Source organism: Balaenoptera musculus, chromosome 1 (genome assembly GCF_009873245.2).
Source record: "Balaenoptera musculus isolate JJ_BM4_2016_0621 chromosome 1, mBalMus1.pri.v3, whole genome shotgun sequence".
NCBI classification, from domain to species: Eukaryota; Metazoa; Chordata; class Mammalia; order Artiodactyla; family Balaenopteridae; genus Balaenoptera; species Balaenoptera musculus.
The window spans coordinates 71,476,877-71,492,970 of record NC_045785.1 but is presented as its reverse complement, the minus strand read 5'-3'; the positions used below and the strand labels follow the sequence as shown (position 1 = coordinate 71,492,970).

Genomic DNA, 16,094 nt, shown 5'->3' with positions numbered 1-16,094 from the left:
CATCTGAGGCTTCCACATTTTTACTTTTGAAAACACAGGTATGAAAAAGAAACTAGCTCTGGTCAGAGGTTACAATGTAATCTCATATCAAGATAACGGGTTCGATCAAATAATGCCTTATTTGAAAACAACCCTACATATCCAATTGACCCTTAACAGAGAGTATAAAAGAATTTAAAAATATAAAAGTGGATTTAAAAGTAAAAATTTTAAAAGAAAACAATTTTAAGGTTATTTTGGACTTCCAACATTACTTTTAAACTGTTAAATCCACTAGGTTAAAATAATAATGGAGCTTAATGTTTCCTTCATTAATTAACACTTAATTAGTTTAAAAAAACAACAAAAATTCTGTCAGTAAAACTTTAATGGCACCATTTAAAATCTATTAGGTGATCACACTATAGTTTTATCAACATTTAGATTACTGGCTCTTAAGACCTTATAAATATGATGCCTTAAATTTAAATTGAGTAGAGCAAACTAAAAATAACTATTATTAAAAATAATCGTATAAAACATTAACTTACTTTATGGCTTTGCTATACATAAGAAACAAGCTAGAACATTAAAACTTCTTGGAAAACAAGTTCATATTATCACTGATAATATTAAGCTCTGGTCCATAAGTAGTTTACATAATTCTGACTCTATGACAGAGTATGCTAAGTTTATCAGAAAAAGTAATGTGCACTTGTTTCTAGTTCTTTAGTAGTGAGAAACTTCTTGTTATCAGTAAGTGCAAGACACACTTTTTACACCCTTTTTTCATTCTATCACAAGAGAAACTTCTTAAGCTATGTATTATTTCCAGGGCATCAGTTACTGGCCATATGAGAGAAGCCTGTGTACATTAGCCAAGCATCATGCCTAGCCAGCTGCTGCAGAAACCTATTCAAACCTGTTTATCTTTTTCTGTAAAGCGCTTCCCTGACATCCTGTTAAACCTCGTAATTTTCTTTTGATTACAATGCAGCCAGGCTTTCAGTGCTTTCTCAATTAACATTTGTCAAAAGCATCACAATCTTTTGCAGAAGTGTCAAGTGAATGCTGCTGAATGAAATCTAAAAGCCGGGGACAGGGTGAGGGGGTGGATTCGGAGCAAAGAGAAAAGGGCAGAGCAAAATGGTTTAGTGTTACACCTTCTGATGTATCCCTTGACACTGCGCTAATTCGTACATATTTAATCACTGAAATACGTATTAACTATACTACAATTAGTGATCTGTTTGCTGAGCATCAGTAAAGATTCCTAACAAGTGAGTGAAGGTAGGCAATAAAATGACTTTTATTAAATGCACAAAATTTCATGCAACATTCTATACCCTATTTGCATGTGTCATTGATAATTTTCATACCTTTTTACCTTTTGTTCATCAAAAGAAGTTTAAAGGGAAGCAAAACATTCTTCAAAGGTAAATCAATGAAATATTGGGGTATCATGAAAATAAACATGAACGTCAACTTTACGTGGCAAAATGAAACCCTTTAGGAGGACAACTATAAGATTTTGCAAGGCCAAAGTTTAACAACTTCAAGCAAAGCATTTTTTTCTAATGTTGAAGCTAGAAATGAAGAGGTATTTCTAAAAGTTAATATTTCTTTCCTTAGGTGAAGACAGGACGCAACAGGGCATCCCATGATGATAAAAGCTTACACTTATTCAGCATTTATGAACCAGATGCTATGCTAATCACCATTCATGGATCATCAGATCATCTTATTTGATCCTTACCACAACCCCATGAAGTAGGCACTATGATTATCTTCCTTTTACAAAAGAGAAGACTGAGCCATGGAGGAAGTTAAGCAATTTGTTCAGGTTCACTTGTCCATACTCTTAAATATTATGATCTTACTTTTCTAGGTAAAAGATTTTCAGAGACTCTGGGAAAGTATGGCACCCTACAAAGCAATTTGCCCTTATTTTGGAGCATTTGACACTGTGTTCTGCGTAAATCTTTAAAAGAAGAAAAATGTGGGAACGTAAGATACTGAAGCAATAAAAAGTTTCATAATGAACCATATGTGGCAAAAGGCTCAGAACTCAAGAATATCCTATAAATGGTAACAGAAAACATGGCAACTCACAATAGACTTATAAATCTAAACCCTACTTTACAGAGCCTGTCCCACAGTTATCAGGTGCCATATCAAACACACAGATTTAATGACTTAACATTCTACCTACCATTTATTATTTGAGTACAGAGACCTAGAAACGGTGCCAATAATGCTAATAAACATATTTAATAGGTACCCATGAAAATTTCAACAAACACATACAGAATGGTTCAATTTACTATGACAGTATTTACTAAGAACTTGCTAATTATCACCAGCTTTTTCCTGTGTGAAAAGATTTTAAGGACAATATGGGTGGTTATTTCCCTCTTCCAAGTCCCCAAACTCACCCATTATTCACTGAATGAAGTCCAATTAGAGTTAGTCTGTAGCCTGGTAAGGCAAAACTGCAGATTTATTAAATTTACCCTTATTCGATGTCTAAAAACACTGATCATCTTTTAATTAGCATCCATTATCAGTGGGAAGATGTTTTAAGAAATATGTATTCTATGCTAAACACTTCCTAAGTAATAGACCTAACTGGCTCTCTTGATAAAAAATTTCCCTCATGTTGTTTAAGTGTCATACTTCATTATTACTCTAAGACAGATATTCAGAAACTGTCAAAACTCAAGACACAATATTTTTCAATAATGTTTGGGATGTCACATCTGAAGACAGATAAAGTAAATATATAAATCAATTCAGATTAAGACATAGAAAAGAGTTAATATATGACTGAAATGGGATTTTTCTAAGCCCATTTTATAGAGAAAGAAAGTAAAAACAGACCTAGTTCAAGGAAATTGAGCAAATTAACTATGCAGAGATCACAAAAAGCTAAAAATGTAAAGAAAAAAAGAAAGATGTATTTGAAAACATTATCAAGGCCAAGCAATAATATACTTGTGCTGTTAGGAATGAAAGGCTTGGATTTATAAATGGGGAAAAGTATTGAAGCTAATACGGTGTGGAACAGTCCACAATGAAAAATTATCCGTTTTACAGCACAATGTACACTTCAGCTATATACATGGTAGCAAAGCCAGTACATGAGACTTGCTGACAGTGGCTTACTGGTTTGACCTAAGTGTATGAGCCACAATAGTTCTGCAATGCCCCATCTACATGCAGTTAGATAACAGCACATATCTTAGATGAGCGAGACAGGAGTCTCTCCAAAAGCATTTGAAGATAAATTATAAAGAACACGTGAATAAGATAATACAATTCAAACATCAGCAAGAAATTTAGGTCAGATAAAACTTTTTACCACTAAGGGTTTAATAAGGGGTCATTACGAATTTTCACTTTCTGAGAATATATAAGAATGGTTAACTATTTTGGATAACACAACACAGCTGTAGGAATGCAGTTACCACATATGGCTAAGTTTCTCATTTTCGAAGCTGGTAACTGTTTTTTCCAAAAAGCACCCAAATTATCAAAGATTCTTTCATCTGAAATGGATCAAGTTATTTACTAGAACATAAGCCACATGTGGAAAATGACATTATTACTCATCTTGTATTTCATGAAGTACTCTGTGACAAGCAGGGAGGCAATGATTCCTTGTTGAGCTGCATCTGTACTCAACTTTAGGTGCTGCCTGATTGTGAATTTACATTTTTAAAATTTCTTTTCTTTTTTTTTCTAATGGAGGGAAAGAGATTTACTGCTACCCAAGATAAATTTAACAGCTGTGAGGGTAATACAGGTTACAAAAAAGATTAACACATGTATCTCCACAGTGTCAAATTTTGTCGATTACTGACCTTTTGCCTTTTACAAACCTATAGGATAAAGGAGAAGCATAGTACTAGCGTTTAGAAAAACAACTGAGATATAGGAACCATCCCAAATTGCTGGCCTCAAGAGAAAAAAGATAGGTCTGAATTCAAAAATAAAGAATACTAAGATACTATCAACAAAGATTTTTATGTCCTAACAGATTTCATTGTTGAAAGTTTAACAATGGGACATTGCTACAACTTTAACCCAACAAATTCTAGACATACATGAATTAGAGAAAAAGGGGGCTTATACTAAGTCATATGTCATTATTGCCCTTATGTTAAGAAGAAACATCACATATTTTTGTATTCTATAACTCAAATTAGAAATTCAATTACAAAAGGCTTCTGCTTTTGAGGTCCTAACCCTATGACGATATTTAGAACTTAGTAACATTATACCCTAAACTATGTGTGGGTATATGTAATTGTGTTTAAGTATGTGAATGTATACTGCTTTAACAGAAGAAAAAGATATTAATTTATGTTCCACCTTGTTGAAGAGATTGATTTAGTCACTCCAAGGAACATTCTGGCTCCTACAATTTTGAAGTAACTCAATGATGTGAAAATTCTAATTAACTCAGAAAAATGAAATAATTCAGATCTTTAAAACACAAATATTATTGCTCAAATAGAAAAGACATAATAAGTGCAAGCTCTATAATAATATATTAAGAGGTCATTCTTTTATCATGAGTATGAGGTAATCTTGTTTTAATGAAATATTCAAAACTTATTTACCCTCAAAAATTGTTCACTGCAGAACTGAATTAACTTGCTAAACTAAAATATACTTCCAAAGATTTATTAAGTAATGATCCTCCATAAAGATACCTAAAGAGAACACAAATCAAAAAATGCTAGCGGATTTGTCTTCATAAATCAACACTTGGGATCATTTAATGCTTAGTCCATGTGTAACAGTTAAAGTCACAGAAATACTGACCTAAAACGGTCACAAATTTATTGGGAAATAAAAATGTGTTATTTTACACGATGATCTAGTAAGATGTTGGATGACTCCTTCTCCTACCCAGAGAGCAGAGGCCAAAACTTCAGAATACTTATGCCTGGCATTGTATATCAAGCCTAGCAATTCTCCTGGGACTTCCTAACAAAAATTTCCTTTAACCACTGGCGCCAAGAAGTTAATAAAAGGTCTGCACATAGATTATAATCAATTCAGAAGTCAGGTAGAAAAAACACACAAAGCTAACAGGTTTGTAGTTGGCATTACATTTTTAGCAATGAAAATCTAAACTAACCAAGGATGCTACAATTTTTTGAAACCAATATGTAAACGAAGAAATTCAGAAAAAGAAAATGGACCAATATAAGGCTAAAATGTACAGAGTATGTGACAATTTGAAATGCCACAATATTATCATTTGCCCTTGAACTATGAAAAGGGAAAGAAAATAAATAGGAAAAAAATTAAGAAGTCTTAAAAATAAACTGTTCATAAAAGATATAAGCATTAGCAAGCAAACATTCTTACCTTGGGCAGGATCAGGTGGACCAAACTCCAGAGAATATCGTAAAATGAAGTTATTGTTCCACACGTAGAGTTGGTTATCTCTTGGATTGTAATCCACTGCAGCAATATACTGATACTGGTTGGGGAAGGGAACATCTACATATTCTCCTCGGTTTAATCGGGTATTGTAAATGTAATCAATTGCATTCTTGCCTGTTTCACTCTCATTGTCTTGATAAACTGATCTGACCACATAAAGGACTCCACAGATCATAAAAGCATTTGATGCAGCTCGTTTGTCATACACAGTCTCCCACGTTGCTTCAAAGCGAAGAGTGTATGGATTCAGTTGGCTAATAACTATCATTCCATTGTTCTGTTCAGTGGCATAAATGACCCATAAGCCATTTTCATCAACTGCTAGGTCAATATCAGTTTTTCCTCCCCATCTATATGGTGAGGTATCATGATAGTTAGCATAGTTAATTATGGCCTCTCCACTCTTAATTCTAGTCCTCAAGTCAAATTTCACAATATTCCTCGTTCTTTCTTTGTTAAAGAAGACAGCACCATCATATACCACAAATCCAGTACCATCTACTCGATTTGGAAGTTTGTATGTTGTTGTTTGGCGACTGTTTTGGAAATCTTCTAAAGAAGCATATTCTATTAAAGTATCGGTACGATATGGAGTCCAGGGCATGAAATAAATTTTATCTGCAGCCTGAAGAGGGTCCTTGCACCAAGCACCTGCCTTTTGTTCAGCTTCATATATACATGGTGAATCCACAATTGCTTTCAAGGTCCCAGGGCACACAAAAACTAACAGTCACAGAGAAAAGACAAGAATTAAGCAAAGTTAAAAGACTATACAGGCAAACGCAAGTTTTAATGATCATAGACCAAAAGAGAAAAATTCACTCTATTAGCATTCAATTTTACCGGAAATTATACTTAATACGAGTACTACCTTTCTTTCCTCAAGTTACCATAATTGATGTACCAGCATACAAAGCGGCTGGGGTTTATTTTCACAAATACAAACCTAAGTTTAAGATCATTCATGATTGAGCTAACAATGTACATTTTTGCTATGTGTTTTTATCTTATAATTCGGTAATTTATGCTTTAAAACTCTGAGCTTTGTACATAAGGGTGATCAAAGTACTTTTAGACCAAACTTTGTACCCTCCCTTCCTTAGCCCACTTATAAGCCCCCGAAAGCAGAACACCAAAATTAAGCAAATAAAACAAACCCAATGTGAAGGCTTATTTAGAACGCCTATGGAACTCAGACTGAAAACAAAAGTGCTTCAATTGAAGGAACATAAATATTCGGAAAATGCAATTAGAAGCAGAGAAAAGTAAATACGAGGAAAGGACTGATGAAACGACCAGGAGACCCTGTAACCATGGCATGCTATGGAGAGGGTTCTGGAAGCCAGGCAAGATGACACTTTAATAATAAAATATCCAAGGGTATCAGAAAAAGAGATAAAGAGTGAAAAGAAACAGAGAAAGGACAGCTCCCCCTCGCCGACTTCAGAAATTTTACCCTGTCACCAGATTTAGCGGTCATATAATTTCACTGTAAACAGTCGACTTCTTTATGAGGTGCATTTATGAGATCCTGCTGATTATATATTAATGTCAGGAGTGTTGTAGGGGAAGGGAAGGGAGAAGGTAACATCCATAAGGCACATAACAGGGAGCTGGGGTTCAAACTGTATACATTATTTACCTTTTTGCTCCACTTCTATTTTAAGCATCGGAAGAAAAAAAAAAAGTGCAAGGAAAAAAGAAAAAAGATTAAAATAAATTGACAGTCTAAGATTGAATTCGTAATAGATGCTAAATATAGGAAGAATAAGAGCTGCACTACTTTGGATAAAGAGAAACACAACAGGAAAACCTAGCAGGAGAAAAGATACTAAAGTTACATAAAAGAACATGGATCAATCATTTTAGTAGATTAAGGAGGCAATACAAATATGTTGGCATGTTGCTTCACTTAGTGTACCTGAATAAATAATGAAACTCTTCACTAATGCATGGTGTACATAACTCTTGCCTTTCCCAAGTCACTCAGCATTCTTATCAAGTTTTACTTTAAATAGGTAGGCTATAGACACAGATGCATGCATAGGTGTATCATCCCCATTTATCTTATCATGCGAACTCATTATTAAGCTGACTAAAATTAGGTAAGCATAACAAAAGGGAAATATATTTATAAACATGGCAACTCAATTTTGAAGCTCAGGTCAAAGCTAATGAATACTGATACTGTTACATTTTTCAAAGACACTTATGTAAGAAGAAATATATAATTATGCATCTCAGTACGTTTCAATTTTTTTCTATTAAATTTTCTGTTTCTAGAAAAATCTATCTTAACTATAAAGAATCTGCCTCCTTTTCAGGAATATACAAGCCTCCCCCTTTACCCCAATAGTTATTCTGAAGTGTAGGCTAAGGTAGTACCTTTCTTCCCCACTAATAATTAGGAAATTTACTTATTTACATTTATATATACTTTATATTATAAAATCCTTATTAAATTCTCTACATCACATATCTCAAACTTGTAATATAAAGTCTATTAAAAAAAAGTAAGCAAAATACATACAAGGAAAAAGCAAGCACAGTAGGCAAGGAGAAAAAGGAAGAAAGAATTATGGTTAGCTTATTATGACATTGTCTACCATCATCAATTTACACAAAAGCAAGCTAGCATGCAACAACAATCATACCAAGCATTCAAAGCAAATACCTTGATTCCACAGACCCCATAAAAGGTAAATGCTTTCATAAAACAAACCTGATTAGTAGAGTTATAGGAGAAAAAAATCCTCCCTCCAAGAAGTTTAAAGAAATGGATTATGCAGTTAGGAAGTATGCTATGTAAGATTCTCGCTGGTAAATCGTATTCTAATAATTACAAACCATAAAATACTATTTTAGATTTTGTTTGTAGGTTTTGAAGTATGTTGCCTGAATTTCATAAAGTGACCAGACTAATGTCTGTGATTCTCCCTCTTCCCTTATTAAAATGCATTAGGGTGTGCTAATACTGTATCTCCAAACTGACTACTCAAAGATACTGTAGTTGCACATTTCATTAAGATGCCTTAGCTTGATTAATTTTTTAAAATTATGATAATTCATCAAGATTAAATACTGACCTCCTGAAATACCTTAGGGAGAAACATATCACACAAATATTTTTGCCATAGGAAACCTTCCACATTAAGACACCACCTCCCCTGTCCAACTTGGTCTATTTAACCACTTTCAGGAAACATACTTGCTCTATTAATGCGTAAACCTGACTACATCCAGTAAAAAGGAAATTCAGTGTTACTGACGTGGAACAATTCTTTTTTATAAACCACTGGTCCTAAAATTACTGCTCAGTGAAGAGCAATATTATACCTGCTTAGAATCAATAAAGGAAGGGCATGGTGGGAAAATGAGGATAAAATAAATCATTAGTGTTGAGTCTGCTCAGACTATCCTTATACACAGCTATATTCTTCATTTTTAGGAAAGGATGATTTTACTGAAATACATCAATTAAATGCAAAGATGGGAATAATACATTTTAAAATATGTTACGCATTTAAAACAGAACTTAAAACAAGTTCAATAAAGAATGTAGAAAATATATTTTGTTCTCTATTAATTGAAAATGGCTGGGTTTTATTATTTGATACATTAAAATGACAGTGAAGTTACTGAGCAAAATATTAAATAGGGATGACTTCATTTACGATTTAACTATTATATTTATATTAAAGAAAATAAAATGGATATATATTGTATATAATTTATAATTCTAATGAAAACTGAGAAGTAACATTCAAATGTAAAAGTAAAAAAAAAATTAAATAAAACTTTTGATGATTGATGAAGTGCATAAAATATGGATATTCAAAACAAAAGACCTTACATTATGATTTTTATGACAACCCAAAGGATATATATCTGTCAAATCAGCCAAAATTCTCTCAACCGAGAAAAATATAAAAATACAATCAAATTAATGAAATTAGCATTCTTCATCACAAATATATATTGCAACTTGTCTTAAGAGACTGTATGAATTAATTCATAACAATACATTTACTATGCTATAGAACAAACATAAATATGTGACCCACTAACATCAGTGAAGGACACGGTTATGCAAGACAAGAGATCGACCCAAACAAACTAAAGCCTACATACTCTGTATCTGAAGTGACACACTATTTCATTTTGAATAATCTTATGTTTATTCATTAACAATGATTCAATCAATAGTAAAAGTGTTTTTTTCTCATAAAATAAAACATAGCTGAATTTATGGTATAACTTTAATAACTTAATGATAATTTGAGATAAGAGGGTACAAAAATCAAACCAAATCACACCTGTAGGATATGGAAATTCTGATCTGATTACTCTCCTTTATCCTACAAGATCCTTATGACTTCTTTTAAACTCACATTCATTCAATTACTAATCAAATATAATATATGTGCCTGTCTATAAACATACAAAGTTAAAAAACAACAGCATTTATAATGGACTCTGTTGAGTAAATTTATTATAAAATTTTCAGAGATCATGGAAAATTTCTAAATTTTTTTTTAAATAAGTGGAAACAGTTTGGGATGGATATGCTCCTGAAGAATTTGCTCTGGATAGAAACTGGCATAAAGCCAGGTGGTAACAGACACATAATAAATGTTATCTGACAGTGACAGTTTTTATCAACTAAGTGTAAAAGGAGTATGCAAACATTACAAAGTACCAAAATACTATTAAAACAAGGGAAAAGTGAAAGCTAGACTCTTAAAATAAAAACAAGTATAAGAGATGGTTATAAAGGACAGAAGCATAAAGAAACAAAAGGAGAGGATAATGGGGAAAAGAGATTGAGAAGATACACAGTCCTAAATAAGATCAGAACAATCTAAAAAGATCCTTTCCATTAATTTTAATATTAGTGAAAATCATGCAATTTATAGTGTGTCACTACTGTACAGTATATAGGAATTATAATTACTTCTACTCTTTAGCAAGGAGTAGTTTAAAAAAGCCATAGACTTATTTCTGTCTCGTGCAAACATCTAGAAAGGTAACAGCAAATTAATTACCGGGTTTTTTTTTAAGGACAAAAACTAAAAAGAACAAATACTTCTCTGAGTATAGCTATTTGCAAGTTTATTACACAATGTACATTACTTCTGGAGAACTGAAAAAGTAAATTTTGAAAGTTAGATGTTCCAGAAGATATCCACATTTTCCTTTCTTGAACAGCACAAGAAATAACTTAAAAGTCTGAAAATAATATTTTCTTAACACTGTTCTTGATCTATAGACTAGATTACAGGAACTGGCTCCAGAAAGACATAATTCTTGGCAGCTCTGACTGATTCCACTGTTTGGGAATGGATGCTGTATTCCTTTTCTAATTTGAGGACAGAAACCATACTAAATTCAACTGAAAGTGACTTTATGGAACAAAACTTTGGTTAGCTTAAAAGAATACAATGTTCCTCCAGTGGCACAGGAGAATGATTATGTAAGCCACCAACACTACACACAGGAGAAATGATATAAAGATCAGTGCACTCAGTAGGCTTCCAATCCTACAAATGGTATAGAAAATACTGAAAACATAAAAAGCCTCCATTTCACAGTAACACAACACAGAGCAGGGATGAAAAGATAATCTGTGTTTGGCCTTTAACTGATACCCCACAAAAAGCCAATTTATCAAAACTGCGGGCAGAGAAGAGAGACACAGTGCCTTCACAGGATGTGTAAGTATGTATTACAACCATACTGGGCATAGTATATCTATGTAAAATCAGCCCTTTGGTTTCAGAAATATTGATAGTTTGAACATATGAATCTAGCAGAACTAGTGATCTGGTTTTTGAGCTTCTGGAAAAAGCAATTTCATTATTAGTTTGAGTCCATCTTTTTTTAAGGAGGGAAGTCCTCTAAAGCAAATCATAAAATTGCTGCTAAAGAATTTTTAATTCAAATTCCTATGAATTAAGGTAGCATGACACGTTTATCCAATTTAAGAAGTAAAGAAGTCAAGAACAAAACCAAACAAATTACCTGATGAAAATTAAGTAATATACTTAATCTTTTTAATTGCCTAAAATGTTTTTTTTCCTGTTGAAAATACAGAATCCAATTCATAAGTATGAATTCTGAGATTAGGAGGAAAGCTACATAGAATTACAGTATTAGCGGAAGCCTACTTATGAAGTTCCCAACTGAATTTTAAATATTCCTCTAAAGGATAATACTAAAAATGGATGTTGCAAAATTAAAAATATGTGCAAGGCTTTGTTACGTTTGTTTTATTTAGTGTTAAGATTTAGTCACTGAATCTGGTAAAGGAGTACTCTCTTAAGGACAAGGGACAAAAAGGAAAGCACTTGCCTCAGTTCCTGCAATGGTAGCTTTCACCAGGCATTAAAGTTACCACAACAGCAGGTAGCCATTCAAGTAGCTCACGATTAAAACCGAAGTCAATTCCTTCTTTAGAAAACTGTGAGCCAAACCAATTTGTCAGCAACTGGTCTTGGGCAAAAGTACAGATTTCTATCTGCCCTACTGAATAGCTAATTCCAGTTTGTTTTCTGGAAAAACACTAGCCGTAAAAGCCAAACACTTAAGAACACAGACAGACACTTGGCCAGCATCACACTGTGGCTTCCGTCCACATTTCATGAAACTAATTGGAGGCCCGAGTCTGTTAGTGCTCTGCATGCATAATAGTTTTGTAGGCCATAAACATATGCTTCTTTCACATGTGTCCTCTTTCAGCATCAGCGAGGAATGCTGTGGAAAGTGAAAAATACAAGCTTCATACTTACTGTAAGGGACACATTCATATTGGACCTCAAGATATTTGTATGTGCCAGGACATGGATCAGGAAATACATCTGACCCAGTAACTACTATACACTGTGTTCGATTGTTGCACCTGGAAAACAAAACAAATCAAACTTGTGTAACAATAATGTATTTGTTTATTTTTACTAAAGAAATATAATAGAGAACTGATCCATATTTTCTTCAAGCAACTAGTACCATAAATTTAAAAATTCAGCTGATGTTAGGTTGCTGTAAAGAGTTACAAAAGTCCTATTTTCTTTATGTTGTGATATTTCTGTATCATGGGTCACACTGAATTTTAACTGGAAATAAAAAGAAAATCACTAACAGTTCTCTATTCTTTTAGTATACATTTTAATTGGAATTTTTGACATGTTCAACATGTACTGAAAAAAAAGAAACTTACCTGGATACTCACCATAATATTTAAGAATTAAAATTGACTTTAAAATGGTACTGAACAAGAATGGAACTGAACAAAACAGAGTCATAAACTGAATAGCTTGAAAGTAAATTTTGACAACATACTGAAACAAAGGAAGAGCCAGGTTTTAAGCTTATCCTCTAAATCCCGTTTTGTGTTAAGCGTTCTATTACAGGTACTTATACACTCTTGAATACCAGATACCAAGCTAATAGATCACACCTTCCATGCTATGGCCTGCATAAATGACAGAATGAATTTAAAGCATTTAGCATAGTGCGTGGTACATAATACTGAGTGTCTAAGCATTGTGTTACACTTACTATTTTCATAGAGCAATATGCTTATACTATCAACATGATATGACTATGAATTCGGTTTTTCTAAATTAGTACTCCCTGAAATACAACATTAAAAAGAATGTCACTAACATGATGCCTAGAATGTCCTATTTATTCCTATAGGAAGTATTTTCTTATTTTTGTGTTGTCATTAATTCATTGTCATTGAGATTACTAGAATTAAGTTAGAATTCCAGGTAAGATGATATTTATTTGAGTTCTATGAATTTGTCCAAATGATCCTGTTATAAGCTATATAAAGGCAAGAACCATTTCCTTTATATTTAACTTGATTACAACCCAATGGGATGTAATATTTTCAGGGTTATTATTGTATTTTCTGCTGGTATATAAATTAGGAAGACAAAGCAAGCAGAGCAAGAGCATTTTAACAAAATTTACTTGATAATTTGAATACCAGGCATTCTATAGTATATTAAATAACTAGACTATAGCATGGCAAATAAAGAATGAAAAAGTAGCCCAGTTTTTAGCACAACTAATTCACGGAGGGTGGAAGGAGAACTGTGTTAGAGAGGGGTAGGTATGTAAAGTCATGCACCTTAGAGCCACTTCAACTCAAACCAGGTTGATTCTTCCCTGTAGAGCAGCAAGACCTGAAAACTTTTATAGGATCAAACAGGTAAATTTTATAGGTCAAGGTATAATAAATGAACTTCAAATGGACATTTTAAATATTAAATAAATTATAACTAAAATTGTTTGTACAAATATGAAACTAATGATAACTTTTATCGTAATCTGTAATACCTTAATGCCATATTTTTTTAAACATACCATATAAAATAATTTTCAAAAGCACGAATAATGTAAACAATGCAGTGTCACATTCTTATGCAACATCATGTTTTACCCCCCTTATTCCGTATTTCTCTTAAATGGGTTCAATCATTTATAAAAATTTGCCAATGGTTCTCCATTTAGTGTAAATGAATTATTTTAACATGAATAGTGGAACAAATTTTATATCCTAAAATTTTAAACAGCAAATGGATTTAAGATTTCTCAGCAGACCAACGTCTATTGTTTGAACTAATGTTTCATTTTCTTCTTAAATTTTACAGTAACAAGAGTTCATTGCTTCTTTTTAAAGTTTCTTGATCTCAGGAATTCTCAGCTACTAACCTGGTCCCCATCAAAAATTAAAAACTTTAATTTCCTTGCTTGTACTTATTCATGCCTACAAAGATCGTCCCTTTATCTCACCCTCACACTTCTCAGAAACAAAGAAATCTAAACTCCTATGAGTTAGATATCCCTTTCATACACTCCTTCTATATATATTTTATAGCCACCAATGAAGCTCTGCCATGTTGTAAATGGTTTTAATATTTATTCAAAATATATTCATGGTAGAAATCCCATAAAACAACAATTCCAGCTGTGGAAAAAAACAAAACAAACAAACAAAAAAAACAATTCCACTTGTGAGTAAACTTTTCATATACTTCATCACCCTTCCCTTCCCATTGGAGCCTCCCTCCCCACTAAACCAGGAACAGGTGAGAGAGAAAGGGGAGTGTACTCAAGGTTGAAATAGACCAAGAGCACGAAGGACTTTGGACCAAGGTGAAGAAGGAAGTTGCTCAAAAGATTTGGAAATTTATATCATTTTTTCAAAACTAAAGAACATACTGACGATTTTCCAGGTTTCTTCCCACTGTAAGAGCAGATAAATAAATACGACTTTAAAATGGGATTTGAAATATCTTTTAGTCAATGTCACCGTATGTTGGCAGGAAGTATACAAGGGATAAGTAGTCCTGTTTTCATTATATTTTGTTTGAAAGAAGACAAACACCATAAAATGAAAAATAACTGCTCATATTTACTATTTTTCTGAACAACTCTGCATTAGTCACCTGACCACAATTACAAGTTCAAATTAATGTCAAAAGCAATTATAATAATTTATATCAACCACGTAATTTTTTAAATTTCTTTTAATAATCACATTGTACAATGCATTCACTCTAAGACAGCAAAAAGTATTAATTTTAGGTCTGTGTGCTTAAGTAAAATTGAAGGTAAAGAAACTTAATGGAGTTCCTGCAAATACAATTATAAAGATTTCTAGAATTCATGGCCTCTCAAGATATCAAAAAGGTTCATTTTATATATCATAAGTGCAAGAAATTAATCTTGAGGAAAAAAGGAATTTGGGTGCTAAAACAGTAAAGGGTCAGCAAGAAGAGGAACACAAAGGTATGAGAATATCAGATTTGCATACTAGTATCTTGATTCATGGATAAGAAAACCTAAAATTTTAGAGGACCAAATGATGGAAATTATTAAAAATACAGACTATGTAAATTCCTTTATGCAAGTAGCCTTAAGTTTCCAAATACAGAAAGTGTGAGGAAACTAGGGAAAAGGAAATACACAATGTGAGCTGTTAGTACTAAGAAAAATCTGAAACTTCCTTAACCAATACACTGCTGGTAAGGCTGTAAAACTGTAAACTGCTATCATTCAAGATGATAGGGAAAGAGAAAGCAATTAGCCACAGAAGCAAAGTAAATTCCCACCAACCTCTCAGCTTCAAGTTTTCACTCTAATGAAAATAAAAAGTCACAACTAAGCCAAGAAAGGAAAGGCATTCAGTTGTTTGCATTCTAAGCCCTAAGCTCAGTTCCCCTCATGAGTTTCTCTCTCTTCCTCCAGAAAAAAAGATTTATCAGTTAAGGTATGGTTACATTAACAATTAAAGTATCAGTATATTTTAGTAATACCATGTGGATTCATGATGTTAAAAATTTATACTTTTCCTAAATGTGAAACATAAAAATTCAGTATAAATGAGAACAAGGCAGAAGAGGATAAATAGGGTTTTTTAAATAGGTGGACCTTTAATTATGACTTGAAGGAAATGCAATTACTGTTCATTATAAAGACACATTTCAACTTCTAAATAATTGATTTTATTTTATTTGGTGTTTGTAAGGCTGCACAGATGAGTGAGGATAGTTAAAGCACTGGTTCTCAAAATGTGGTCCTCGGGCCAGCAGCCCCAGCATCAACTAGGAACTTGTTAGAAATTCATTCTCAGGTCCCACCCA

General features: G+C 32.8%; 1 protein-coding gene across 13 annotated transcripts in view; it reads right to left on the bottom strand.

The window, feature by feature from the left end:
• ADGRL2 (adhesion G protein-coupled receptor L2) overlaps positions 1 to 16,094 on the bottom strand; it is a 262,441-nt gene that overhangs the window by 41,341 nt on the left and 205,006 nt on the right. For all 13 annotated transcript variants that reach the window (XM_036860238.1, XM_036860227.1, XM_036860341.1 and 10 more), the window contains 2 exons: positions 12,228 to 12,337; positions 5,362 to 6,162 (listed from right to left, as the gene is read on the bottom strand). In XM_036860238.1, coding sequence (XP_036716133.1) covers positions 5,362 to 6,162; positions 12,228 to 12,337 — 911 coding nt within the window. The remainder of the gene's footprint in view (positions 1 to 5,361; positions 6,163 to 12,227; positions 12,338 to 16,094) is intronic.